The sequence below is a fragment of the Oenanthe melanoleuca genome, chromosome 1A, assembly GCF_029582105.1.
Source record: "Oenanthe melanoleuca isolate GR-GAL-2019-014 chromosome 1A, OMel1.0, whole genome shotgun sequence".
Taxonomy (NCBI): Eukaryota; Metazoa; Chordata; class Aves; order Passeriformes; family Muscicapidae; genus Oenanthe; species Oenanthe melanoleuca.
Window position 1 is genome coordinate 23,789,475 of NC_079334.1, and position 25,279 is coordinate 23,814,753.

At 47.8% G+C, this 25,279-nt stretch overlaps 1 protein-coding gene across 1 annotated transcript; it reads left to right on the forward strand.

Annotated features, from left to right (window-relative positions):
• Positions 1–396: 396 nt before the first annotated feature.
• Positions 397–25,030, forward strand: SREBF2 (sterol regulatory element binding transcription factor 2). The gene is made up of 19 exons (XM_056510562.1): positions 397–589; positions 4,667–5,053; positions 5,882–6,063; positions 7,192–7,332; positions 9,143–9,364; positions 10,455–10,569; positions 10,764–10,945; positions 11,730–11,922; positions 12,873–13,054; positions 13,710–13,983; positions 14,304–14,473; positions 14,693–14,861; positions 15,425–15,545; positions 17,020–17,129; positions 18,410–18,542; positions 19,044–19,212; positions 20,382–20,567; positions 21,451–21,562; positions 22,178–25,030. The coding sequence occupies exons 1-19, from the start codon at positions 508–510 to the stop codon at positions 22,396–22,398; spliced, it is 3,351 nt and encodes a 1,116-aa protein (XP_056366537.1). The 5' UTR covers positions 397–507; the 3' UTR covers positions 22,399–25,030.
• The last annotated feature ends 249 nt before the right edge of the window (positions 25,031–25,279 follow it).

Below are 25,279 nucleotides of genomic sequence, written 5' to 3' on the forward strand. Positions count from 1 at the left end.
CCTGGCTCTTGCTCCCGTTGCTGGAGGGAGCGGGTGTGCGCCAGAGAGCGTCGAGGCGGCCCCTCAGGAGGTGAGGGTCCGTGGGCGCTGCGGAGGGAAGGACAAACCCCGTGCCCATGCTCTATCCACCGCCGCCTTTCCGCCGCGCGTCTCGGCGGCATCCCGGGCCGCGCTCCCCGCCCCGGCCGCGTTTCCCGTGGGCGGCGGTGCCGCTCCCACACGCGCGGCGGCGCCGCCCCCTCATGAATATTGGCGGCGCGCGGGCGGGGCGGGCTATGCTAATGGCAGCTGCTGATCGCTGACGCGCCATCACACCACGCGCCGCCGCGGCCGCCCATTGGCCGGGCCCGACCTGGTCTCATTGACAACAAACCGCGGGGGGCGCGCGCGCCGGGGCCGCGGGGGCGGGGCCGCGGGCCGGCCCAAGATGGCGCGGGGTCGGCGGCGCCCGCCGGCAGCGGCAGCAACCTCCGCCTGAGCGCCCGGGGCGGCGGCGGGCCCTGCGCCATGGAGGGCGGCGAGCTGGCCGCCGAGAGCATGGACACCCTGACTGAGCTGGGCGACGAGCTCACCCTGGGCGACATCGACGGTAGGCGCCGCGGGAAGGAGCGGGGGGGTGGGGTGGAGGCGGCGCGCGTGGGCTCCCCACGCGTGTTCGATGGAGCGCTCGGGTCTCGCTTCGGCTGCTGGGGTAGGAGGCGTGGGTGGGTGGTCCTTGGATCATGCTTCTAGAGTGCTCGGGATGGGTGCACTTCCCACGCGGCGCTGGATTCCCCCATCCCGGGTGGGCACAGGGCAGCGCTCGCCTGGCGTGTCTGTCCTGCCCGGGCAGCGCTGCTGGGCCACTTTCGTGGGGCTGCCGCACGCCTGGAGCCGAGGCCGTAGCCGCAGGAAGGCGGTGGGGATGTGAGGGAACGAGCCCAGCCTTCCCCCGGTGGAAGTGCTGACCGTGTCCCCCGCTCCTACCGCACCCCGCGGGGCAAGCGGCGCTCCCACGTTCCGCTCGTGTTTCTCGTGGCTCTCTTAAAGGAGGTGCTGAACCATGGCTGCAGCTGTGCCATCACCAGTGCCCGTGGGAGGCCGAGCTTCCAAGCCCTCCTGCATCAAAAGAGCTCTTACTGCTTAAATTTCCCATTTCCCCTGTCATCCTAAAACTTTACTGCATCGCTGGCACAGCTCAGACCTGTGAGAAAACCCGTTTTCCATCGAAGTGCAGCAAAATGAAGCGCCTGCGTGTGACGCCTATTTTATGTATATTTTTGGTGACACCAAGAAGCTCCTGTAAACCCTATTTAAAATGACATTTCTCGGTGTGGTCTGTGCTGTAGGCTGGTGACGAGCTCCTGCCTTAGCTCACTGCTCTGCTGGGCTGTAATCCCAAACAAGCTCAGTTTTGGCAGTGTCCAAAATATCCTTGTTTAGCAGCTGGGAGATAAAATGTTACCAACACTTTTAGATTTCTACTTGACACTGATTGGCCACGTAGCTTGAGGCAAAATTTATGCTCCTTTTTTCGTTTTGTCATAAAAGAAGAATGTATCTTATGAGAGTGCAACGGGCTTAGTTATTGCTCATAAAGTTTGATAGTGCGCATTGAAGGTGGTGTTTGCTGTTGTTTAAGCACCACGTAATTAGTTCTCAGGTTCCACACGGAAACTGAGACGAATTGATGAACCCAGCAATGGCTCTGAACCGAGGTGTGCCCTGGGAGGTGTGATTCAGAGCGATGAGTAACTTAGGAAAACGAGCTTCACTTTCCTCCCCTCCTCCAGGGGTGGATTTTCCTGGGGAAGGCAGGGGGAAAATACATGACAATCCTGGGTTTTTTTTGTGCTCCAGCATGGATTTATCTCAGGGTTTGAAATTTTGCAAGGATTTTCACTTGGTTTTTAAGGGGCTCCTCGCTGCCTGTTGCGTGGATTTTAATTCTGTGTGCTGGATGTGCTCTGGGATGTCAGTGCTCACTGGGTTCATACTTCAAGGAAGGGCACAAGGGTGGCCAGGGTGCCCCAGTGCTGACCCCAAATTCTCTGCCTCTTGCCCCAGCACAAGCTCCTCCACCAGCCGTGGGCATCTTCCTGCTGGCAGGGCACTGCTGGGTGACATCAGAGAATGAGGTTTGAGTTGGTTGGAGGTCGAAGCACATCAGGGTTGAGGACAGAGAGGTTGTTTCTGTTGAGGTTGGGATCTCTGCTGCTTTCTGTTTCTCAGAGCACAGCATCTCCAGAAGCGTGAGGAGGAGCAGCCTCTGTGCTGGAGAGTTGAGCCACTGCCTGGGAGAGGCAGCTGAAGCCCAGCCCTTGCCTTTCTGCCAGGTATTCAGGCCCTAGGCTGATGGAAGTGGCAGAAGCCTTTGGTGGGCTCAGTTTTGGTTTTGTAATACCTTGTTGACATTTTTTTACTCTTGGGTTGGGCTGGGATTTTTTTTCTGCAGTAAGGTCACCCTGCAGGGTGCAGGTGCTCTGGTGACACCGGGTTTATCACTGATGGCTCCAGAAGCACCTGAGGTTTCTCACAGTCAGTGTAGACATTCTGGGTAGGTGAAAGCCTTTTAAAAAGCAGAGATTTAGATTTTGGGTGTTGGCTGTTTCTCTTGCTTTTAATTTTTTTGTGTGTTGTTATTAGGAAAGCTCTTGAGCCCTTGGAAGGAGGTGGGTTTGATCCCCTGGCTGTCTTAATTCTTAAAATTTAAGGTTTACACTTCTTGCATTTAGTCAAAGTTAAGTCTGTCATAAAGATGTGATTTAATCTGTGAGAGCAGGAGTAGTTTTTAAAATAAGGTATTAAATCTGCTTCATTGAATTCAACATTCTTTAAAACACAGTGCTTGAAATCTTGTTCTTTTGCTGACATTTATTCTCCCAGAGCAAATCTCATCTGATTTATGTTTATTCAGTACTTGGAGTTGTGCTGTCTGATAGTGAAATAGGAATACCATCAAATGCAGAGTTTGGGAAGTAGTTTGGATTATCAGCTTTATCATAGTGAGGGTTGTTTGGGGTGGTCTTAGCTGAAGTCAGTTAGAGTGTGAAAAGCTGTTTAATACCCACCTAGATACTATCTTGAAACAGCCCTCCTTGCTCTGCCCATGTTTTGTGGAAGCCAGTTAAGGCTTCCCTTAATCCCTTTCATTTCTCTAGTGAAGAGTGGAGACAAGGGTTTGTTTGGTCCAGCTGGCCCCCGAGGGTGGCTGCTGCCCCATGCTGGGCGAGCTGTGCGTCCCCACTCGGCGTCAGGTTAAGAACAGGTCAGGAGGACACATCTCCTCCCAGGCTTCTCCCTCCAACAGACTCTAGTTCTTGAGAGCAGTGGTCATGGCCAGTGTTTAAATGTGTGTCAGGGTGTGGAGGGATTGCTATCAAAAGGGAAGAGTAGTAGCATCACAGAAATATGTCGAAATGTGTGTTGAGGGAGCAAGAGGCTTGGAGGAGGATTCATCCCTTTGCTTTGTTTCAGACAAAGGAGTGTCAGGCAAATTAATTGGCTAATGTGTGGGTGGCATTTCAGAGAGCTGAGCAAATTAATAGCCCTCTTATTGCTGGGACATAATCCATGGAAACTTCTTGTTAAAAGTTTACTGCTTCAAACCTACTTCATAAATCACAGCAGTGACATGCTTTGGGGTTTGTGAATGAGAAAGGTCCTGCTGTAAGGAATCCTTTGCCATATTTTTTCGTATAAATCAGAAATCTATTTTTTGCTTCCTGAACCCATATTTATTATTTTTTAATAATCTCTCTTGGGTTTGTGGGTTCCCTCTTTTCCTGTTTCCAGAAAAAAACAAACTGGACTTTCAGAAAACCATGTAAGAGCCAGTGCAGCATGGGCAGGTCCTGAGGTGGGGAAGAATGTCTGATTCCTCACACCACTGCCTGCACACAGATCAAGGAAAGCATTCATATGTCTTAAGGTGCCTAATTGGATTAAATTGAATTAGATGGAGGAAAGAGGAAGCTCTGCTTATGAACAATGATTTCTTTGTTGTGAAATGTTCACCTCTGGGGGGAAGGCCTATATTGTTGCAGTAGGATCCTCCATCCTGGAGAAGATGGGATGGAGAGAACCCGTTGTAATTGCAAGCAGAAAACCAACAGAAAAAGTAACTCTGATGTTTTAAACACATGCATGGGTTTATCCTGCTACAGTTTTATAAAGTGGTGTTTTGTTTCATGTTTTTTCCCCAATTTTTGTTATGCTTGTAAGTAAAAGAAAGATAAAATGAATTCTTATCCTGTCTCTTCTTTTTCCAAATACTCAGTGGGGCAGTACAGATAGGGGACTTGAAAGCTCCCAAAAGTTAGGTGAGAGAATTGGAGAGGAGGGGCTTGGTTTCTTCCTTCTGCAAGGGTTAGGACTGAAGGAATGATGGAACGAGACTCTAATATTTTGAATATATATTGGAGATGGCTTTAAGTTCTAGTCTGGAAAAGTGTTGTAGGAAGGTCTTACTTTTTGCCCTGAACAGCAGCAGCATGTTCCTGGCCAACAGCTGGCCATGTCCTGATCTCTCTCTGGAGATGATGCATTGGTGTGATGTTCTCTGAAGGTTTGAAGGACCCAGAGCTCCCTTCTGTGCACACACACCATAACTGCATGATGTAAATGCTAGATGTCAAAGTATGCAGGTGACCAAATAGTGTTGAACGAATTTTGTTCTGTTTCACAGAGATGCTGCAGTTTGTCAGTAACCAGGCAGGAGACTTTCCAGACCTGTTTTCGGATCCCTTGTGCAGCACCTTCCAGGGCAGCAGCGGCACTGGCAGCAGCAGTGGGACCCTGGAGCCGCAGCTGCAGCGGCCCTACAGCCAGGTGCAGCTCCAAAGCTTCCCTCCAGCCCCTGCATCCCCCCAGCTGCAGAGCCTGCCCGTGAAAGCAGCACAGAGCACCCCTCCAGCCCCTCCGCGCTCGGCCCCTGTCCTGCAGCCACGGCCCTCCGTGCAGCCTCAGCTCCAGCAGCAGGCTGTCATGATCACACCAACCTTCAGCTCTGCTCCCCAGACCAGGATTATCCAGCAGCCTGTCATCTACCAGAATGCAGCCACAAGCTTCCAAGGTAATGCTTGCAGTGCTCAGGCTACAGGTGTGCCTGGTGCCCTTGCAGTAAATGGCATCAGTGTTCAAACTCCAAGTGCATCATCAGCCATGACAAGCCTGATGATCCTTTTCTCGTCATGCTGCCTGTGGGGTGTCCCTTCTCCTACCTGCATGGCTTTGGAGTTGAGGAGCATGAGAAATTGACAGGAATGAGGTCTTAAGTAGTTGTTGTCTTGCTCTCCTCTGCCCTATGGCTCTTGGGAGACTTGAGAAAAGATGTCTTAAGACATTTTGTTGGCAACCCTGTTCTCCCACTGATGGTTGCACTGGGCAGATCCAGTCCCACACAGCAGTCTGGAATGGAGGCACATTTTATCTGCCAGACTCTGGAGCTCAGTACTTGCACTGAACAGAGACACCTGTAGGAATATTAAATGATCTTCCTTTGTGATTGCTTGATGACTTGATCCTCTTCAATAAGTCATGATTCTTTACATGACAGATAAGATCCTATAGTCCTCCAAGACCAGGGAGGTGGGAAAGTGCAGGTTGGATGTCCTATATAATGCCACTGAAGCAGAGTCCTATGCTATCAGACTGAAGGATTTGAGCTCTATTTTCTCTTAGCTGATCCTCTGTGCCTCCTGGAAAGCTGCAGTCCTAGGTGCAGTGTCTTCTTGCAGAAGGCACCAAAGCAGCTGGAAGCTTCCCAACATGTGGGATGTGTTAGATGAATGCTGCCTACTGAGAAGCTCTGGGAAGAAGAGGAGTGATGCTAGGAGCATTTCCAGGCTCCAGGAGGGAGACGTGTCTTTGAACCATTTCTGACATCCCTTGTGCTTTTCAGTTCTGCAGCCCCAAGTGCAGAGCCTGGTGACGTCGTCGCAGGTTCAGCCGGTTTCGATCCAGCAGCAGGTGCAGACGGTGCAGGCCCAGCGAGTGCTGACACAGGCTGCCAACGGCACCATCCAGACCTTAGCACCAGCCACCGTCCAGACTGTTGCTGCACCACAGGTCCAGCAGGTTCCAGTAAGTAAAAGTGTGGAATTATGCAGGGATCCAGCAGAACAAGAAAGTGCTTCCATGGGTCTGGTACCCTGGCTTGCCTGGGGAGAAGTGGTGAAGCTGCAGGGCTGGCAATCCTGGCTAGGATAGTTTCTGCACAAATGTTTTTAAACCTGAGAGGTATTGTGTCCCTGAAGCATTTTACTTCATGCAGGTCATATGTGAGAGTCCCTGTTGTGACATCTGATGTGACTTCCAGGCAGTGCTCGGCAACTGTTTTCAGTAAAACAGTAACTAAATGCAGTCTAATTTTTTTTTTTTTTAACTTGGTACTTGCAGTTGGAAGCTTTACTTGAGCAGGCTTTCTTTGGCTTTTGTCTACTCCCTTGCATATCCATCACCTCTACCACATTTTATGAAAACTGGTTGATACTGGAATGTGTTCTTCTAATTCTTCTGTCATGTTTTTTTTTAATAGTTTTACTGTTACAGTGCCATGTGATTTTTTTTTTTCACTCTTGTGCATCTTTGTATTAAAGAAAAATGTTTGTCTGTGAGACTCAGTATGACAAAGTTGCTATGGTTCAGCTGTACTCTGCCATCTCTGGTGTTCTCAGAGAGTCAACAAGGTATTTGAAAGAAATAAGAGCAAAATAACTTACAGTGGATTTTGATCTGCTTGGTGTTAAAGGTACAGATCCTTTCAGTGAAATTGCAGGGAGAAGCTGCTATGGGTATTTGCCACAGCAGACAGTCCTAGCTGTGTTAGACTGAATACTCAGACAGTTAATGTAGAGAGCTAATTATAGGTGTAACTGGAGAGGGGAAAGCAGCTTTTCCATCAGCTCTTGTGTGTTTTTACATACTTGTTTACTTCTGGTGACTGATTTGAAAACCACTGTCCTGGTGGTTCCTCTGCCCCACTCTATCCAGTGCTGTTCAGATTGTCTCCTGCTCAGAGTTTGCACTGGGGCTGATGGAAAGCATCCAGGTGATGCAGGGTTCAAGTGAGAGAAATACTCATCCTGCTTCTTTGCCAACCACTGAGTTCCAAAGCTATTACAACTCTGTCAGTGCTTACCTCTGACTACTGAGATTGGCAGGGAAATATGTGCCTGCTCTCCTCTTCACCTGTAACTCTTTTCAACCTAGGTTCTCGTCCAACCTCAGATCATAAAAACAGATTCCTTGGTCTTGACAACCCTGAAAACAGATGGCAATCCTGTTATGGCTGCAGTACAGAACCCAGCACTGACAGCACTCACTGCTCCCATTCAGACCACAGCTCTGCAGGTACCTTATGGATGTCTTTCCATCCCTCTCTTCACTGATGTCCTTTCATATTAATACAATGAAGAAATTTGTGCTTTAATGTTCTACAGTGTGCAGACAAGAAGGGGTTTTGAGGGCTGTTGTACACACATCTAGGGCAAGTAATACCCTGTTTCTGTCAAGGCTAAACACGCAGATTGTACTGCTTGGCAGCCTTTCCATGGCCAGTAAGCAAAGATCAAGGGCACATTTCTGTTTACCTTTTTCTGGTACTAGATGGAGAGGAATATTGACCTAAAAACTCAGTTTGGTTTTTAAATTTAAGCCAAAATCTGACTTGCTCAGAGTACCTGTGGAACTTCCTTTTGCCCCTCAGTAGTGTCTAATAGTAGCATATTAAATGTGACAGCTAATTAAACTACTTTTCAGAGAGAATTTGCAGGGAGGATTTGTTATAATCATTTGAGGTGGCAATTATGCTTCATGGCCTCCACTTCTAATCAAGTCTAAGAAATGTCTGCCCCCAAAGAAATATTTATTATGAACTTGTATGTTCTGAACAGATATCTTTGTATAAATATTTACTGGGGGAGATAAACTTGTCAGTGTGGACCTAAATTTTGATTTCTTTTGCAATAGCATGGTATGCTTCTTAGATACTTACTAGTAGCCAGACTAAAATCTTCAATTGATTTGCTTGGTTTTAGGTGAAGTTTTCACACAGCTTGAGGCTTACAAGGTTTTGTCTATCTGAGGCATGTTTGAACACATTTAAATTAGTTGGATATTAGCCAAGGAAAGGTATAGAACTTAAATTCACTTATTTGTCAAATTCCAACTTGAAGTGAAACTAGATTAATTTCTGGTATCCCAATTAGAAGACTATTTCGGAGTCACAGTTGTTTCTGAAATTGCTCATGACTAGTTTATTCTCATGGCTAGCTGCTCTAGGCTAGTTGTAATGATGTTTGTCGTTTGCACACGTATGTGTATGTTGGAACAGAAATAACTCTTGCTCTCCATAGCTACTTGCTTCTCTGATCCTTGGTGTACTTCAGAGAACACGTGTCTTTCTAAATCTTGCTTTGCTGGATTAAGCAGTCTAAACTTTCTTTCATTACAGCTGTCCTAGGAGCCCCTCTGTGCAACTGTTCTGGTGGGATTCATCATATTTTATCTCTGATTACATACTGCTTTAGTTTGCTGTAGATGGTCTGTCCTACATCTAGATGCTCAAGTTTGAGGCTTTTCATTCTGCTGTATATCACTCATTAGTCTTAGTTCCTCATGTTAAGGCATTTTTATAGCTTATAGGATTTTTTTTTTCCATTTAATCAAATTCAGATCAATTTTAACTGCCTTCCTCAAACCAAAGGTTGTTTTTTCGTAGTTGGAGCCTTTCTAGCATTGTTGTTACTAATGTCATTGGAAGAAGAGTAGGCTGTTGCTGTTTTCATGATTATTTGTCTAAAGAAAAGGTGGATTTGGACACTTGGAGTGCAGAGATTGTAGGAACAAGGAGGAGCCTTAGTCCCTTTCTCTGTTTAAGTGGATGAACAGAGCGTAGTATTGGCAGAAGTGTTGATGCGCTTGGAGAACAAGAGATGTTCTTATTCCACAGTGACCAGTGTGGGAGCCAGAGCGACAGATTTTTCCTGTGTTGTTGTGCCAATGCTTGTGCCAGCTAAGAAAGATGGAAGGAATTTGGCATCTCACACATTTTCTGAGCTGTACCAACTTTTCCTGATTCTTCTTTGTTTACTCCTTCTTCTTTTGCCATCATAAACCTTATCTAAATTGGCTGATTGCTTGTTACACGTGGTCTTTGTAGACCCTTGTTGGGAGCAATGGGACCATTTTGACTACAATGCCAGTGATGGTGGGACAAGAAAAGGTGCCTATCAAACAAGTTCCTGGGGGTGTCAAGCAAGCTGAGCCACCTAAAGAAGGAGAGAGGAGAACAACTCACAACATCATTGAAAAGCGCTACCGGTCATCCATAAATGACAAAATCATTGAGCTGAAGGATCTTGTCATGGGGACAGATGCCAAGGTAAATATGGGGAATAACTGCAAATGTGGTGTCATAAATACTTTGTCTTCAGGTGCTCATTTGCTCTATGAAGTGAAGCATTTGGGTACATGCAGCTGTTAGTAGCATGTACACGTGTATTGGGGTAAGACTGGTGAGAATCACTGGTGCTTTATAATGGTATTCAGGAAGGGTCATCTGTTAAATATTAATTTTACTATGCTAGTGGTACTGTTTCTTGAAAATAAGTTATATCTTATGCATTTTTTATTAGGCCTAACTTAAAATAGGCCCTGTATGTAGAAAATCCAAGTGGATGTTTTGATAACTCTGCCAAACCAGATCTTGCTTCAATTAAATTTCATTTTCCATGTGACTGCAATAAGTATGAGGGTTTATAGAGCTTTCCAATTTATTTCCTTTATACATTGAGCTGTAAAAACTGCTTGCTCAAATATTGGAAGCTTTCTTGTACTACGTATTCATGGTTAGTTCCTACTCTCTTTACCTCATGCTACTGAGGCAGGCAGTAGTATTCTTGATGCCTTCTGTGACTACTGCACAAATAAGTGCACTAGTGAAGTCTCCTCCTATTGCTAGAAGTGGAAGTTTTTAAAAACATGGGTAGTGTGCAGTGGCTTCATAGCACTTTTGACTTCTAAATAGAAGATAAACTTGCCCACTGCTGCTGGAAGCAAGGATTTGCATGGAAATGTTCAAGCAAATAAGGCAAGGAGGGAACAACTTATCTCAGAATTTAGCACTGATCAAGCAGCAGCTTGTTCTATTAACACTTAATTAACAAACTGTGGTACTTTCAAAGGACTGTTTCTGGCTGAAATCTGGATGTGAACTCCATTGTAATTTGGATGTTACTCTGTTTCCATTGTACTGTTTGTAAAAAGGTCTTAGAGAGACCTCATCCTTGTGTACCTTTGATACCTTGCCCACAGAGCACGCTGTCCTAATGGTTCCTTTGCAGCTGCTGACAGGTCCTTCATACCCTTTTCTTTCACCACATGATTCAAAGGGTTGTGGTATTCCTACAGGCAGGAATGACCCTTTGATACTCTTAATATAAACTGCTTTTTGTACATTTAATTCCTTACAGATGCACAAGTCTGGAGTCCTGAGAAAAGCCATTGACTACATTAAATACCTGCAGCAGGCTAACCATAAGCTGAGGCAGGAGAACATGGTTCTGAAGCTGGCTAACCAAAAAAACAGTAAGTTGTGGAGGCTCTGTACCAGAGGGGAGGCAGTCAGCGTGGATGTAGGATGTATCTTGCAGTTTCTTATGCTTGACAGAGGTTGTATTGATAGTGGCCAGTGTTGCTCCAGATGACAGAGCCAATCTGAGAGCTACTGACATGAGTCAGGATGGAGAAACATGTACATAATGCACTCTGATTTTTTTCAGAGCTCTTGAAGGGCATTGACCTGAGCAGTCTGGTTGACAACGATGTAGATCTGAAGATAGATGATTTCAACCAGAATGTGCTGCTGATGTCTCCTCCAGCCTCTGATTCAGGATCCCCAGCTGGCTTCTCTCCCTATTCCATTGATTCAGAGCCAGGAAGCCCCCTTCTTGATGATGCAAAGGTATTTGTTACCTTGAATTTGACAATTAAAAGTATCTTCTTCAGAATATGTAAGAGCCAGAATTTAAATTTTTCTTATTCTCAAGAGTGGAACCAGCAGACATCTGCCAAGCAAATTTGTAGGGCTTAGAGACCCTTTGTAAGGATGAGGAAGGTGCATGTGTGTGTGTTATCTTTCTTTAAATTATTGAGACTATTTCCTGTGCTGTATTACCTGAACCCTACCTTAGCTTCTGGTAGAACTGTGCTTATCCTTCAGCTCCTGTACAGTGTCTGTGGACTTACAGTGCATGTTTATTACCCAAGGGGCCCATGGCTTTCCAGGATATGTATGTCTAGTGAGTAAAGCAGGAGAACTCTGAAATTGGTGATGACATCAGTAATAGTTAATGAGACCATAAGTAATTAAAGTAACAAAAAGCTGTTAGCCATGTTTGGCTTACAGGTTAGTTTTGTGGATATCAGAGGTGGGTTTTGTGGGAGATCCTCAAAAGAGTAAGGGCAGCAAAGGTTAATCCTAGCCTAACCCAGGGATACAGTTACAGTAAATACCTGAAATGATTGGGCACAGAAGAAAGCTGAAGGCTGACAGATATTTCAGCCTTATTTTACTCAGCTAAGAAAAGTTTTACTAAGTGTTCTTGCCCATCTGGAGCTCAAAAGCAAATTTATACATGTTCTGTTTCTTCTTCCCTACCCCTTCCTTGGCCTAAACATTTTTTGTGCTAAGATTGGTAAGCATTGGGTTTTTTCTCCTTTTTCTCTCTGTTCCTATTCCCTTGAAGGTTAAAGATGAGCCTGACTCTCCACCTGTGGCACTTGGCATGGTGGATCGCTCTCGAATACTCCTCTGTGCTCTCACATTCCTCTGCCTTTCCTTCAATCCCCTGACATCCCTCCTGGACGCCCGAGGAACCCCCGAGCCTGACAGCCTGGTGCGCCACGGCGCCGGCAGGAACGTGCTGACCATTGAGTCAGGTAAAAAAACCAGGGCAGTTTGGGCCACAGAGGGTGTCCAGCCTGACACAGCCTCCTAAAAGCCACCTGCAGCTGTGAAGTTCATGAAGTGGACAGTCGCTGTGGTTCAGCAGGATGGGTTTGTGTGTTCAGGGAGTTGTATGACCTTTGTTTAATGGGTGGGGAGGGGCTGTAACTGCAGGGCAGGGCGTGGAAGGAGAGCCAGCTTGGATATGGCTCCAGTTCAAATCCAGTGTTCTTCTTGGATAAGACCAGCCATGGCTCAGCGTGGTGAGGTTGAGGTGACACCTGTTTGTAACTCAGCAGCCTGGGCTTTTGGCAAAGGCTCTTGAAAAATAGTTCAGGGTTAGAGATGTCCTCCTGTGCTCACCAGTCTTTGAGGCATGTTGAATTTATATTTGTTTTCAAGGTAACTGACTGATTTTTGTCTCTTAATCATAGAGTATTACTGCAGTGTTGCTGTGGAGTCTTGCAACTGGCTTGTCGATACACTTGTTCTGTAAAATTTATAGTTAAAAGTACAGCTTAGGAGAGGGTGGGGGATGCTGTAGGCATGCAGTTGTTTTCCTGACTGGTAAATATGGTTACTTGCTGTTGCTTTGTGAATTTAACTAAGACTGGAAAATGGTACTGGAATATTGAGTACCTGGGGGTGTGTCTTACAGAAAAATCAGAAGACAGCTCCTAGAAAACTAAGTGCTGATTCATTTTCTTTTTAATATACATCAGTCTTATAAAAATAAGCATTTAGTTGGGAATGTTGAGGGTTGGAGTTTGGATGAAGAGGTGTTGGTATAGGTGTTTCTTGTTTGAACTGCAGTCTTTGCAAAAGCTGATTAAACATGTGGCAAGTGTGGCAAGACATCCTTTGTGGTCCACGCTCATCATATTGCCAGGCTTTTGGTATCCAGGTTAGATTTTAATTTTGTCTTTTGGGATATCCATTGCAGACGCAGCTGGCTGGTTTGGTTGGATGATGCCCACCCTAATCCTGTGGCTTGTGAATGGAGTGATTGTGCTGAGTGTGTTCATAAAGCTCCTTGTGCACGGAGAGCCCGTAACCCGGCTGCACTCGAGGTCCTCGGTCACCTTTTGGAGGCACCGCAAGCAAGCGGACCTGGATTTGGCACGGGTAAAGTTGACTTGTCATTCTGCATTGAATGCATCTTTTAGAGGGGTTGTGGGTAAATGTTTCCCAATGAGGCAGTGGCTTGGCACTTGCAAGAGCATGGTATTCCTCGAGTGGATCATCCTGTGTGATTTCAGAGAAGCTGTTGCCAAGTTGTTCTGAGCAGATTACTGTCCTACTCAGCATGAGTTAGTGAACCATGGAAGCAGTGGAAGAGACTCCTTGTTGCTAGCTTCTGCATCTTGTATCAGTTTTTGGCAGCAACATCTCGGGTTTTGTCCAGAATCTGGCCTCTGCTGTGTCTCTGCCTGCTGTTCTCCAGCCTCTTGGAAATCCTCTTTGTGGTTAAGGAAGCATTCAGCTTTTGATACAGGGACCCTGAAATTTCCATGGTGTTTTACACAGCAGGAAGCTCTTTTCATCTAGTGCTGATGTGTCTCGCAGTGCAGGATCAGAACCATGTGTAGAAAGTATGTTTAGGGCCAGATTTCAAGCTGATGTAAAGTGCTGTTATGTTTTCAGTTTCTAAATTGATGTCCCTCTGCTAAGGATCTTGTCCTGATTTGCACATCAATGTCTTGCTCCCAGTGCCAAGGAGGTCCCAAAGTGTCTCTGACAGTGATTTTTGTTGCTGAATCTTTCACTGTGTAATTTGCAGGGTGATTTTGCTGCAGCTGCATCAAACCTGCAGACGTGCCTGTCAGTTCTCGGGCGAGCCCTGCCAGCTTCCCGCCTGGACTTGGCCTGCAGCCTGTCCTGGAATGTGATCCGCTATAGCCTGCAGAAGCTGGCGCTGGTGCGGTGGCTGCTGAAGAGGACTTCCCACCAGTGGCGGGCAAGGGAGGCCTCTGCAGGGTTCGAGGATGAGGCCAAGACCAGCGCTCGGGATGCGGCCCTAGCCTATCACAAGCTCCACCAGCTCCACATAACAGGTGAGAGCAGAGGTGGCAGATCTGCTCTCTGGTTTTCCTGAGTGAGGAGACTCAGAGCATACAGCCTCTCTCCTCTGGGAGGGCTGCTGTTAAAAATTAGCCTGACAAATTTTAGGAGCCACTTACTAAAACACAACAGGTTCTTGCAATAAAAGAACTCTGTAAGAAAAGCTGAAGCAACAGCAGTGTAAGCTTGTGTAAGCTTCTCGTGTCAACAGGTTCTTCTTGCTTCTTTAGGATAGTAGCCCTGCAACTTATGGTAGCATTTAGTAGCTGGTACTACTGATTAAAAATTAACACTTTTCCTTCTGCTGATACAGGTAAGCTTCCCTCCAGCTCAGCTTACTCGGGCTTGCACATGGCATTGTGTGCTGTGAATCTGGCTGAGTGTGCAGAAGAAAAAATCCCACCCAGCACAATGGCAGAAATCCACCTGACAGCTGCAGTTGGCTTGAAAACCCGCTGTGGAGGCAAGCTTGGTTTCCTAGCGGTGAGTTGTGTTATCTTCCCCGATCACACCCTCAAGCAGAGATCTAGGAAAGCCTGGAAGCTGGCTTTGCTGTATCTTGGAGAGGGCATCTACTAACACTACAATTATTATATGACCTGCAATTATGATATGAGCTATAATTACGATACGATCTTTGTCCCTGGTGGTGCTGCTCTTTCCCTAGATACTGTTCTCAGTCTTGTCCTCTCCTTTCACCAGAGCTACTTTCTAAGCCAGGCTCAAAGCCTGTGCAGCTCGGAGCGAAGTGCCATTCCAGACTCATTGCGTTGGCTGTGCCATCCCCTGGGACAGAAATTTTTTGTGGAGCGAAGCTGGACAGTGAAGTCTGCTGCAAAGGAGAGCCTGTACTGCACACAGAGGAATCCTGGTGAGGGCTGCTCAATTCCTAAGTGTGTGGCATCCAGGCACTTTGAGCCTGGTGGTCTCTCCACTCTTATCTGGGACAAAAGTGAACGTCATGTTTGAGAGAGTGTTCTTTTATCCTCACCCTGCTTGTGGTTCTGATGGCTGAGAGGGTATGGGGAGCTGAGACGTATCCTCAGTCTGCAGGGTCTGGCTTGCCTCCCTTTGTATCCTGTGCTGTGTTATACTGATTGTCTCTTTATCTGTTGGAACACAACCCAGAGGTGGCCCTGAATGTCTGGGGAGTGATTTTGGTTTATCCTCTGCAGGGCAGTGTCCTCATTGTTTTGTTGAGAGGCTGAAGTGCCAGAGGAATCTTTGGCCAAAGGCTGCAGCTTTAGAAGTGGATTGAAAGGATAAAAATGCCCTAAAAACTTAGTCTCTAAATAATTCCATTTAGTTTCTTGAGAATTACCCTCTACTATTCTTCCTCATGCTCTTTCCTACATTTTGGTTCTTCTTTCTGAGTGTGTTGGGAGGTGTTGACACTGATATGCAAGTTAAATTGTTTGGTTTATCCTTCTCCAGCGGATCCCATTGCACAAGTCCATCAGGCATTCTGTGAGAACCTGCTGGAGCGAGCAGTGGATTCACTCGTGAAGCCTCAGGCTAGGAAAGAGGTAGCAGGACAAGAGGAGGAGGAGTCATGGTGAGTATGTGTGGCCCACTGGGCACTGCTGGCCACAGCAGCAGGCTCTGAGACAGCTTGTGACCACTGACAGAGAGCTGTGGGGTAAACTGGATGGTTAGTCCTTGTTAAAGGCTTGGAATGACAACACTAATGTGACCACCACTGTTTATTAGCAGAGCCAGCTCTGCCTCTTTGTATTAAAACCTCTCAAGTCAAAGGTGAACCTGGGAGTGGTGGGGATTTCTGGTGTTAGCTGGGGTAATACTGGTTGATTGCTCAACTAAATGGATGGCACTTTCTCTGCTGACACAGTTTAATGTTCAGAAGGACTAAAATTTGCATGCACCTACCTCTTCCATAGACCAGGACATATGTCTAGGGCTTTTAGAGTGTGAAGGTCTGGCATGTCAGAGAGTGAGCTCACCAGCTTGCTACTTTGTGCATGAGTGTTCTGACTGAGTGTGACATTTACTGTCAGTAAAGAATCAAACAGATGTGTGGCAAGAGGAAGAAAGATGATGTTGAACATAATTGTCATTGTCTCTAAGCTCTTTGACCAAATGAAAGGGGAAAATAGGGTGGAAACAGCAGTGTTTTTATTGGACCATGTCCAACTTTTTCCTGGACTCCATAGGAAGCAGGACCCCAGCCTTTGCCAGTAATTCAGCACTGTTTCTAGCTGATCTCCAGATATGCTGGTGCCAGGCAAATGTTACATACATATATAGGAAGCTCTGTAAGGATCCTGTTCTCAGAAAGTGTGGGTAAAAGCCTCAGATGGGAAGATAACCCAGTTTCCCTACCTGTGTAGGAAAAATACAGTCCCTTTAGTTTTGGGTCTTTTCCCAATCTCGTCTGTTTCCTGGCAGAGAAGTAGTAACAGTTTGGTTTAATTGCTTGCAATCAAATGCTGCTGTTGAGAAAAGGTAACAGGATTTGTATAAGGGAGGTGGATTGTCACTATACTTGTGGGAGTCTTGTCTCCTTATGTGAAGGATTAGATGTAGTGAAATAGCAAGCTTTTTTGTCCCACTCTGGGGGTGGGAGTTCAAGATCTTCATCTGTTGCATGTCCCAGTAAATTATGTCATTGCTGCAATATGCTATTTTCTCTGACCAGTGCTGAGAACATGCTATCACTTCCATTCATACATATTTGCATATATGCAAATAATCATAGAAGTGTAGTTCAGACTCTTTTGGAGGCAGTGATTGAAAATGAGCCTGTAATCTGCTTGTAACTTATGTCTATGTTTGAGGTTAAATCTAGTTCTGTGCTGGTGGTCATGAAAGGGGAGATGTGAAGCTGTTCCTCTCAGAGCATCCCTCTGCACTTCTACTCGTGGGGTGGTCTCTTCACCAGCAGCAGTGTTGTGTTACTTGTAGAGCTTGAACTTTCTGTGGGCTTAATGGTTAAACATGACTTGTGAACTTGAGAAGTGCCTTGGTATCTTCTGTTTGACAGCATAGATCTGCCTTGTTCCTTGTTTCAGTGAATTCTCGGGTGCTATGGAGTACCTGAAATTGCTCAACTCTTTCTTGGACTCAATGGGAAGTGGAGCCCCACCCTTTGCCAGCAATTCTGTACTCAAGTCTGCCCTGGGTAAGTCTGGTAGAACTGAAGCTCTTTCAGATGCAGGATCTACTGCCAATACAAATTCCTTCTCCCTACGACCTCCCAAACTCTAGTCAAGGAGAAATGCAGTCCTTGGAGTGAGGCCTGATTGCATGCCAGTGTGGTACCACAGACTGGAAGAAGGTGATTAAGAAGGCTTATAAATTTGGCTCTGTGTTGTAGTGTTGAATGCCCAGCCAGGGACCGCTGCTATTTGTATTGTTGGGCAATATTTTATTTCCAGTCTGAACCCTGTGCCCTCACCTGAGAGTTTGCTCTTAGCAATGCAAAGCGAGAGGAAGGGTGGAACATATAAACAAACATAGCAGCATTGCAGTTGAAGTACAGGAAGGGGTTTTTTTCGACTTAATTACTTATTGAACTGGGCTGCTCCCACTTTCACAGTGGCTGTCAGATATATTCCTCAATCTCCAGAGACCTGCTGCCTCTACTGTGGCAAGCTCTGGGCGTATATTGGGAGGTGCTTGTTTTGGTCCCTTGGTGTATATTTAGTGGGACAGCAAGGGCTGCAGAATCCCTCTGAGGCATGTGGTCTGGGCTGGGTTGGTAACAAACAGGCTGCTGGAGTATTTGTTTTTTCATGGTATTGGTACAGACAGCACCTGGCAGCTCACTGGGATGCTGGTGCAGCTTTAGACACAGACTAACTGCTGTACCTGAAGTGTATAGAGCAAACATAGCAGCAAAATGAAATAATAATTTTTTTAAAGGGAAGTCTGTGCTTAGGTCAGTATTGCCATAGAATTGAAAAGCAGGTTAGAGTAGCAGAACATATGTCCTTTGGCCCTAAGTAGGCTTTGGGAAGTTCTCGAGGGCATGTTAAATAATGAAGGAAATTATATAGGGAACCTGATGTACTGTCTTGATAGTGATTAGTGCCAATCATGAGCGTATATATGAGTGGAGTTGTTATTTTGGAGTGGTGAGTGGAGATCATTGTCAGGAAGGAAGTCAACAGATTTCTAGACAAGTTGGTGGGACACATTCTTGTTGACAAGATATAAATATGCCATCCAAAACTCTGCTTGCAGTCAGATGTAGGATGTTTGTATGCTGCCTAGTTCCTTTGTGTTCTTGCAGCACATTTCAGCATTCACATGGATGGCTGAGTTCCCGTGGGATCAGTTTGTGCTGGGATCAATCCCAGCACAAGGCACTGGCAGGGGCCTGTGATACCTGTCCCCTTCTCCAGGTGTGAGGGAGCTGGGTGTGCTCTCCTGGGCTGAGCCAGTGGTTGTGTTTTGCAGGTCCTGACGTGGTGTGCCGGTGGTGGTCAGCAGCCGTGGCTATGGCAATCGCCTGGCTCAGAGGGGATGATGCAGCTGTGAGGTCACATTTTGCAGAAGTGGAGCGCATGCCAAAGTCCCTGGAGATGTCAGAGTGCGTAGGCCTCACACTTTTCAAACTGCTGCTCCTTTAAACAAGAGTGGCTCCTTCCCCTAATGTTGTCCTGTAGGGAAACACTTATCTGTGCTCTGGAGCTGCATGTCTCTTGTGCTCTGCAGGTGCCAGTGTGCTCAGCAGTTCATGTGTAGGTCAAGGCTTGCAGACTGATAGTAAAACTGTGGACTGGAAGTCACAGTCATAGTTGCTTCTTTAGGAATGTCTTTTGGCTTTGTTCTGATTGCACAGTCTCCCACCTTCCAAAATCAATCAAAACTCCCGTGATAATGGAAAGGATGATGTCACCATCTCTGTCCTTTTGCACAAAAGAATCTTTGCCAGCTTTCTCTCATTTCTCTGTGCTGTCTGTGTAGGTGAGGAACAATTGCCATCTTTTTTCTGTCTAATGAGTGATGATATCTCTTGAAGGTGGGAGAGTGAAAGTGATGCTGTGGCAGCATGACATGGTATTTGAAAGCAACCTGCTTTCTCTTTCAGGAATGCCTTGGTGAAAGCTACCTTCTACATGTGTAAAGCCATGCAGGCCTCTCTGTCTGGGAAGGCAGATGGACAGCAGAGCTCCCTGGGTCACTGTGAGAGGGCCAGCAGTCACTTGTGGAACAGCCTCAACATGAGCAGTGGCATGTCCAGCACTGTCCTCAACAATGTAAGCATTATGAGCCCTGGCATAACACATGGTCTGTCTTGGTTGTAAGGTTGGTCTTGCTGCAAGTGTGTCACTTCCCTGTTGTAGCTGCATTCTCCATTCACTCTTTATATCATGGGATTAGAGGGGAGACTTCTTCCCCATCCTTGAAAAGGGCATTGCTATTGTTCTGTTTCTGCTGTATGGGGGATCAGAGCCACAAGTACAGTGTCATCTTCCTGGGCACGGTGTCAGCTCTCGCTCCTCTTGTGCCAGTCTGTCACCCCTTTCTGGTGCTTTGACTGATTTGAATTTGGCCCTGCATAGATGGAAAGTATCCATCTCTCTCCTTCGGGTCAAGTTGGTAATGCCTGTAAAACAGGACATGACTAAGTTGAGTCTGCTCTGTTTCAGGCCATACTCATGAATGTTTGAATCCTCTGACATGGAAGTGTTACTATGCTGTGCTACTCCTGAGTTTGTGTGGGGCTTGTTTCTCTTCTTTCCAGGTTTACATAAAACTGGAGCTTCCCTCCATGGCATATGGGACGTGGTTCTGGTCCCTTTCGTCGTTGCTGGGTGGCAGCTGTAGTGCATTGTAGTTGCATTGCATGTTGTGGCAGTGACTGTGCAATGTTTCTGCAGTGCAGTACAGAGGCACTCTCTGTTCAGCAGCACAGGCAGAGAGCCCTCCCAGAGCTGGGAGCGGTGCTAGGGGGCAGCAGCAGATGGGGAAAAGGGGTTTGGCAGCCGCTGTTGGCTGTGCCAAGACTGCCTCTTTTTTCTCTGCAGGTAGCACGGCTGTCTTTGCCGTTTCCCACTAGTTAGCCTCACTATTTGAGTGAGGGAAGCCTTTGCAGGAGGCTGTGTTTCTGCGGGATCAGTTTGTATTTGTTAGCGTTGATCCCAGTGAAAGGTGCAGGCAAGGGCATGTAACTGATACAATGTGCCCGTGGCACATTTCCTTGACATCTTGGTCAAGAGATGCCACTTGGGCAGAATGCAAATGCCTGCTTCCTTTGGTGTACTGTGGTAGGGTGACACAGAGGGGAGGGCAGAGGAGTCCCCGAGGTGGGCAGGAGGTGCCGTGGCTGCCTTCCCATGGGCCATGTCAGCAGCCATGTAGCTCGTTACTCACCCAATGCTACGTGTTACTGAAAGTGTGTGCTGGGGCATCTTGGCTCTTGCAGATGATCCAGCTGCTGGCCTGTGACTTGCTGCTCTCCCTGCGCACCAGCCTGTGGCAGAAGCAGGCGAGCGCCAGCCAGGCGCTGGGTGAGACCTACCACGCCTCGGCCCCCGAGCTGACGGGCTTCCAGCGCGACCTGGGCAGCCTGCGCAAGCTGGCCCACAGCTTCCGACCCGCCTACCGCAAGGTGATGCTCGCCTCTCCCTCCTCTCCATCTCCAGCTGACCTACAGCCCTTCCTGGGGGGATGGGAAGCTGGTGCCCTTGGAAACATAGGGTGGATGTGAGCTGTCGTGGTTTGGATACTTAGGGTGGGATGCTCTTCCACTACCAGTCTCCGTACTTTCTGTTAGTGGGTGATGAGAGAGGCTCCCGTGGGAGTTCAGTGCTTGTGGGGAAGTATCCACTTCAGTTTCTGCATAGAAAACCATCAGCACATGTGCATTGCCAAATGCCATGGCATCCTGTTTATTAAGGTGGCTTCAGACTGGGTCTGTCCCTCTGGGAGTGTGGAAGGATGCTTCCTCAGTTGTGTTTGCTCTGCTGAGTACCTGGAGGATCAGATACCTTCTGCCTCTGTAGAGCCCTGGTGCTTTTCTGGGCATTTCCCTGCTTCTGTTCAGTTCATCTAGTTTTAAGCCTCTGTAGAGGAAGTAGAGTCTAATACTTGGACTTGAGAGTTGTCCTGGTATTGTCCAAACTCTGGATTTCAAAGTTTGATGCTGTTACCAAAGCACTGCCCTAGCAGTGTTGAGAATCCTGCCTGGACCACAGTGCCAAAGTTTGCTGTCAGATTTTTCTGTCCTGTTCCCTGCTCTCAATCCTCCCCCTTTCCAGGCCACTCACAGTTAGGTGTCAATTTTTTTTTTCCCTTCCTCATGGTTGCCCTGACCTGCAAATTCCCCAGAGACAGGTGGAAAGATGAGGGAGGAGTGTGGAAGTGGGTCTCTGCTTTTGTCAAGGTGTCAATGCTCTGCTCTTGAAAAGTGGTGGCTGAGGGATGACAGTTCAGCCACAACATCGTCCCTGTACCAGGCCACCTCTCATCTTCCATTCTGCCTTCCCTTCCAGGTCTTCCTCCATGAGGCCACCGTGCGCCTGATGGCCGGTGCCAGCCCTACCCGCACCCACCAGCTGCTGGAGCACAGCTTGAGGCGGCGCACGCCCCAGAGCAGCAAACAAGGTCAGCCCTGGGGCCCCACTGCCTGTGGGGCTGGGAGGGGTCAGCGCTTGGGCAAGGTGTGGGGGCACAGATACAACCTGCAGTGTCTTCTGCTGTGTTAGGATAATGAGCTCCCATCAGCCTGTGGCTCAAGGCAGTGCTTTTGCCATGTTCTCTACAAGCCAGCTAATAATGTGAGCTGCCAGTCCTGGGCTGGAGGTGTCAGCGAACACGCTGGAAAACTTTTGCCTTCATGAAGCTACACGTGCACTCTGGGGTTTTAAACAGTTAGTGCAAAGGCAGAAGCTAGGAATTCTAAAGGGAAGAGCCAAAAGATGAAGGATGTAAGAGAATGGGCAAACATGCATGCTTGCTGTTGGGATGAGCCCTAGGAAGTGAACTGAAAGGAACTGTCTCTGTGGAAGACAGGACTGACAGTTCCTACCTGACTCTAGCTCACAGTGTTCTCTGCTAGTCTAAAGGCCCTCAGGGTGCTCCCTGCTCTAGGCTCAGCCAGGGGATGCCAGCCAGAGAAGCCTGTGCTCGGTGGTGGCAGTTGAGGGCCCGTGTGGTGGGGTTTTCTCATGCAGGTAGTAGCTCTGTTACGAGTTTTCTTTCTTTACTGTTTGCCCACAGGTGAGCTGGACACGTTGCCAGGCCAAAGGGAGCGAGCCACGGCCATCCTGTTGGCCTGCCGCCACCTGCCCCTGTCCTTCCTGTCGTCGCCAGGCCAGCGCGCGGTGCTGCTGGCCGAGGCCGCGCGCACCCTGGAGAAAGTGGGGGACAAGCGCTCCTGCAACGACTGCCAGCAGATGATCGTCAAGCTCAGCGGGGGCACGGCCATCGCTGCCTCCTAATGCCTAAGGCATGGGTTCCCTCTGCGCAAAGACAGCCTGGTTGAGCATCAGCCTGGACTTCCCTTCAGGAGCTTAGAAGAAGTGCTAGGTTAGGGCTGTGCTGGTGGGATCAGGATGGGGTGGGAGAGGGGAGGGAGGGTTTTGGGTTTGATTTTTTTTCTGAACTTGCCCCAGGTTTAGCTTTACTAGCCTCCTTGCCTGTTCTCAGGCAGTGCAGCAGAAATCTGTCTAATTGTGGTTTTTGTCACTATGCCTGGGGCTGTTGAGGAGCGCTGCCCTGACACAAATCACCCATCCCTGCTTGGGAGAGAATCCCACAAGCCCACAGCATAGAGAAGTGGCACATCCTGTGTCTGTCCTCAGGGGTATTCTGTTCCCTTTCCAAACACCTCTGCAGAAAGGAGATCTCTGGGGAGGGCAGAGGATCTGTTCAAGCCTTGTCCTGTGGGGCTGCTGGGGCCTAAGGCTGTTCCCAAAAGAGAGAGGAAGGCAGCAGCTTTCCTTGAATTGTGTATCAGGAAACTGAAGCCCCTTAGACCCAACTTACCTAGGTGCTCTGGGAGTATCGCTTGGGGCCAGTACTGCCTGGAAAATTTCTCTACAGTTTTTATACAGGTTTTTTTATAGGAATGTTTGTGGCTTTACAAAAACATGGGGTACAATGCAGCAGATTTCCCTTCCCTTCTGCTTCATGCACCTTTTCCTGTGATAGCTGCCTCTGGTTTTCAGCAGGGGGTGTGTTTGTAACAGCCTGCAACAAGCAGAGCCTGGTAGAAGACCTTGGCATCCCTGGTCATCTGGTGCTGGGTGGCAGCAGAGGTGGACATTATGCCCTGCACTTGGCATGAAGGGTGAATGCTTCTCTGTGCCTTTTTGTTGATGCAGAAACAATTTTTAGAAACAGTTTTTTTTATTTTACTCAACTCCCAATCCCAGAACTTGTATTCAGTTGTTTCTCCTTACCTTCTGCAACTGCTCCACAGCTCCTGCAGGATTTGGGAGGCATTGGTTCAGGGTGCAAGTCTCCCAGCTTTGTTACCGTTGCTATTCCGAGCAGTTTGACTTGCAGGTGTTGAATTGCCTGCAACTTTCCAGGAGTGGGAGGCGGATTTGGGACAGGGAGAGAACGGTTTGCCCTCTTTCTCTCTGCCTTTCCTGTTGCATCTCTCCAAAGAAGTGCAGAGTGGTTGCCCTCTCACACGTGCATATGTGGAAACCAGCCTTTAGCAAGTGGGCATTGCTGTTTCTCCATGCATATGGCCAGCATGTTCTGCCTGTTGGCAGCTCAAAGCATTTAGATACAGGCAGCCATCCAAACACATCCTGTCCCAGTCAAGCCTGTACTGCCCAACTCCTGCAAACTTGGACTGTTTTGCAAGAAGCTTTTACATATATCCAGCTTTTGCAGAGAGGCATGAGCTCCTTCAGAATGAGAGGAGAAAGATAGGGGCTTGTGGTTTCCCTTTGCACAGGGTCTTTTGGCATCTGGGAGGGCTGTTTCATGTGCTACAGTAATTGAACACAGGTAATGCTAGTCCTGGAGCTGCCCAGCTTCAAGAAAATGGAAAGTGGGGCCAGTAGAGACTCATGTTCCAGCAAAGCCTGTTCCCAGTGATTGTGATTGTAGCTGTGGACAAAAGTGTGGGGACCAGAAGGTGTTTACCTTCCTCCCCCACTTTATTTGGGGACTAGCTGGTAGATATCCAGCTGCAATGGCCTGTACTGTCCTACTGACAGGGGTGTCCCTTGCTTCCTGGAGTCAGTGGTTGGAGGGGGAGCTTATTGTTGGAGGGGAGGAGGTTGCTCTCAAGAGTCCTCCTCTGATCAGTGCAGGCGATGCTCTGGTGGCCGTAACTTCAGCATTGATCAAGTACCCTAAGTGTGCAGAACAGCTCTGAGTCTGTACACACTTTGATTGTTCATTCCCAAGTTCCCTAGCTTATCAGTGATCCTATTTTGGGGGGTAGATTGCTTCTTCCTGATATTTTTCCTCTTCCATGGCTCTCACGCTGTCTTCCTTGTCATGGAGTTTTTTCCCCAACAATTCAGAAACTCCTTGCTTGTGGCAACCTCTGAGTTATCTTGCATTTCTCCAGGTCTGAGTGCAGCACGTGGGCAGTTCTGTGCTTCAGTAAAATGGGAGGTAAGGCTTTGGGAAAGCAGTGATGCTGAGGTTTCACTTTGTCACTAGTGGTAGTCTGAGCCCTGGGGGCTGGGCTGCAGGGGTACTGGCTGGGCCAGGAGCTGGGAGAAGCTGTTGGGCTGAAACCCAGGTAGTAAATAGCACGAGGGTCCTAGCATGGCTGGTATGTCTCTGCCCCCTCCAGAGCGAGGGATCTTTGCCCTGTTTTTTCTACACTGTCCAAAAACTTGCTGTCCATCTGTCCCTACAACTTTTTTTATATGTGTGTGTATATACTGTAACTTTTTGGTTTGTGGGTGGGAGGAAATTGTTTTATGGATTATGTGAAGAAAGTCTATTTATCCACATGGAGTTCAGAGTAGGGATGCTTTGTGATATGAGATGCAACTGGTGGTGGGGAAGTTCCCCAGGGAACATATCTGCTGTCTGAAAACCCTGTTCCAGGACTCCTGAGCATCTGTTACCTAATAAAGATGAATGTTACCACCACCTCCCACCTGTCCTCTTTCTCTTGGCTCTATTCATCCCACCCAACAGCTGCTCTTAAGCAGAGGTGAGCTTGAAAAGTTCTTTAGAGATAAAACCTCACAGCACCTCGGGAAGCTGTCAGTCCTTTGTCCAGATAACCTAGAGAACAGAACTGTACTGCTTGCAGTCAGAGTCCCTTGGTGGAGCAAGTGTGGTGTCTCCATGCTCCTCTGGAAGCAGCTCAAGGGGATGATGGCTCGAGCAGAGCCA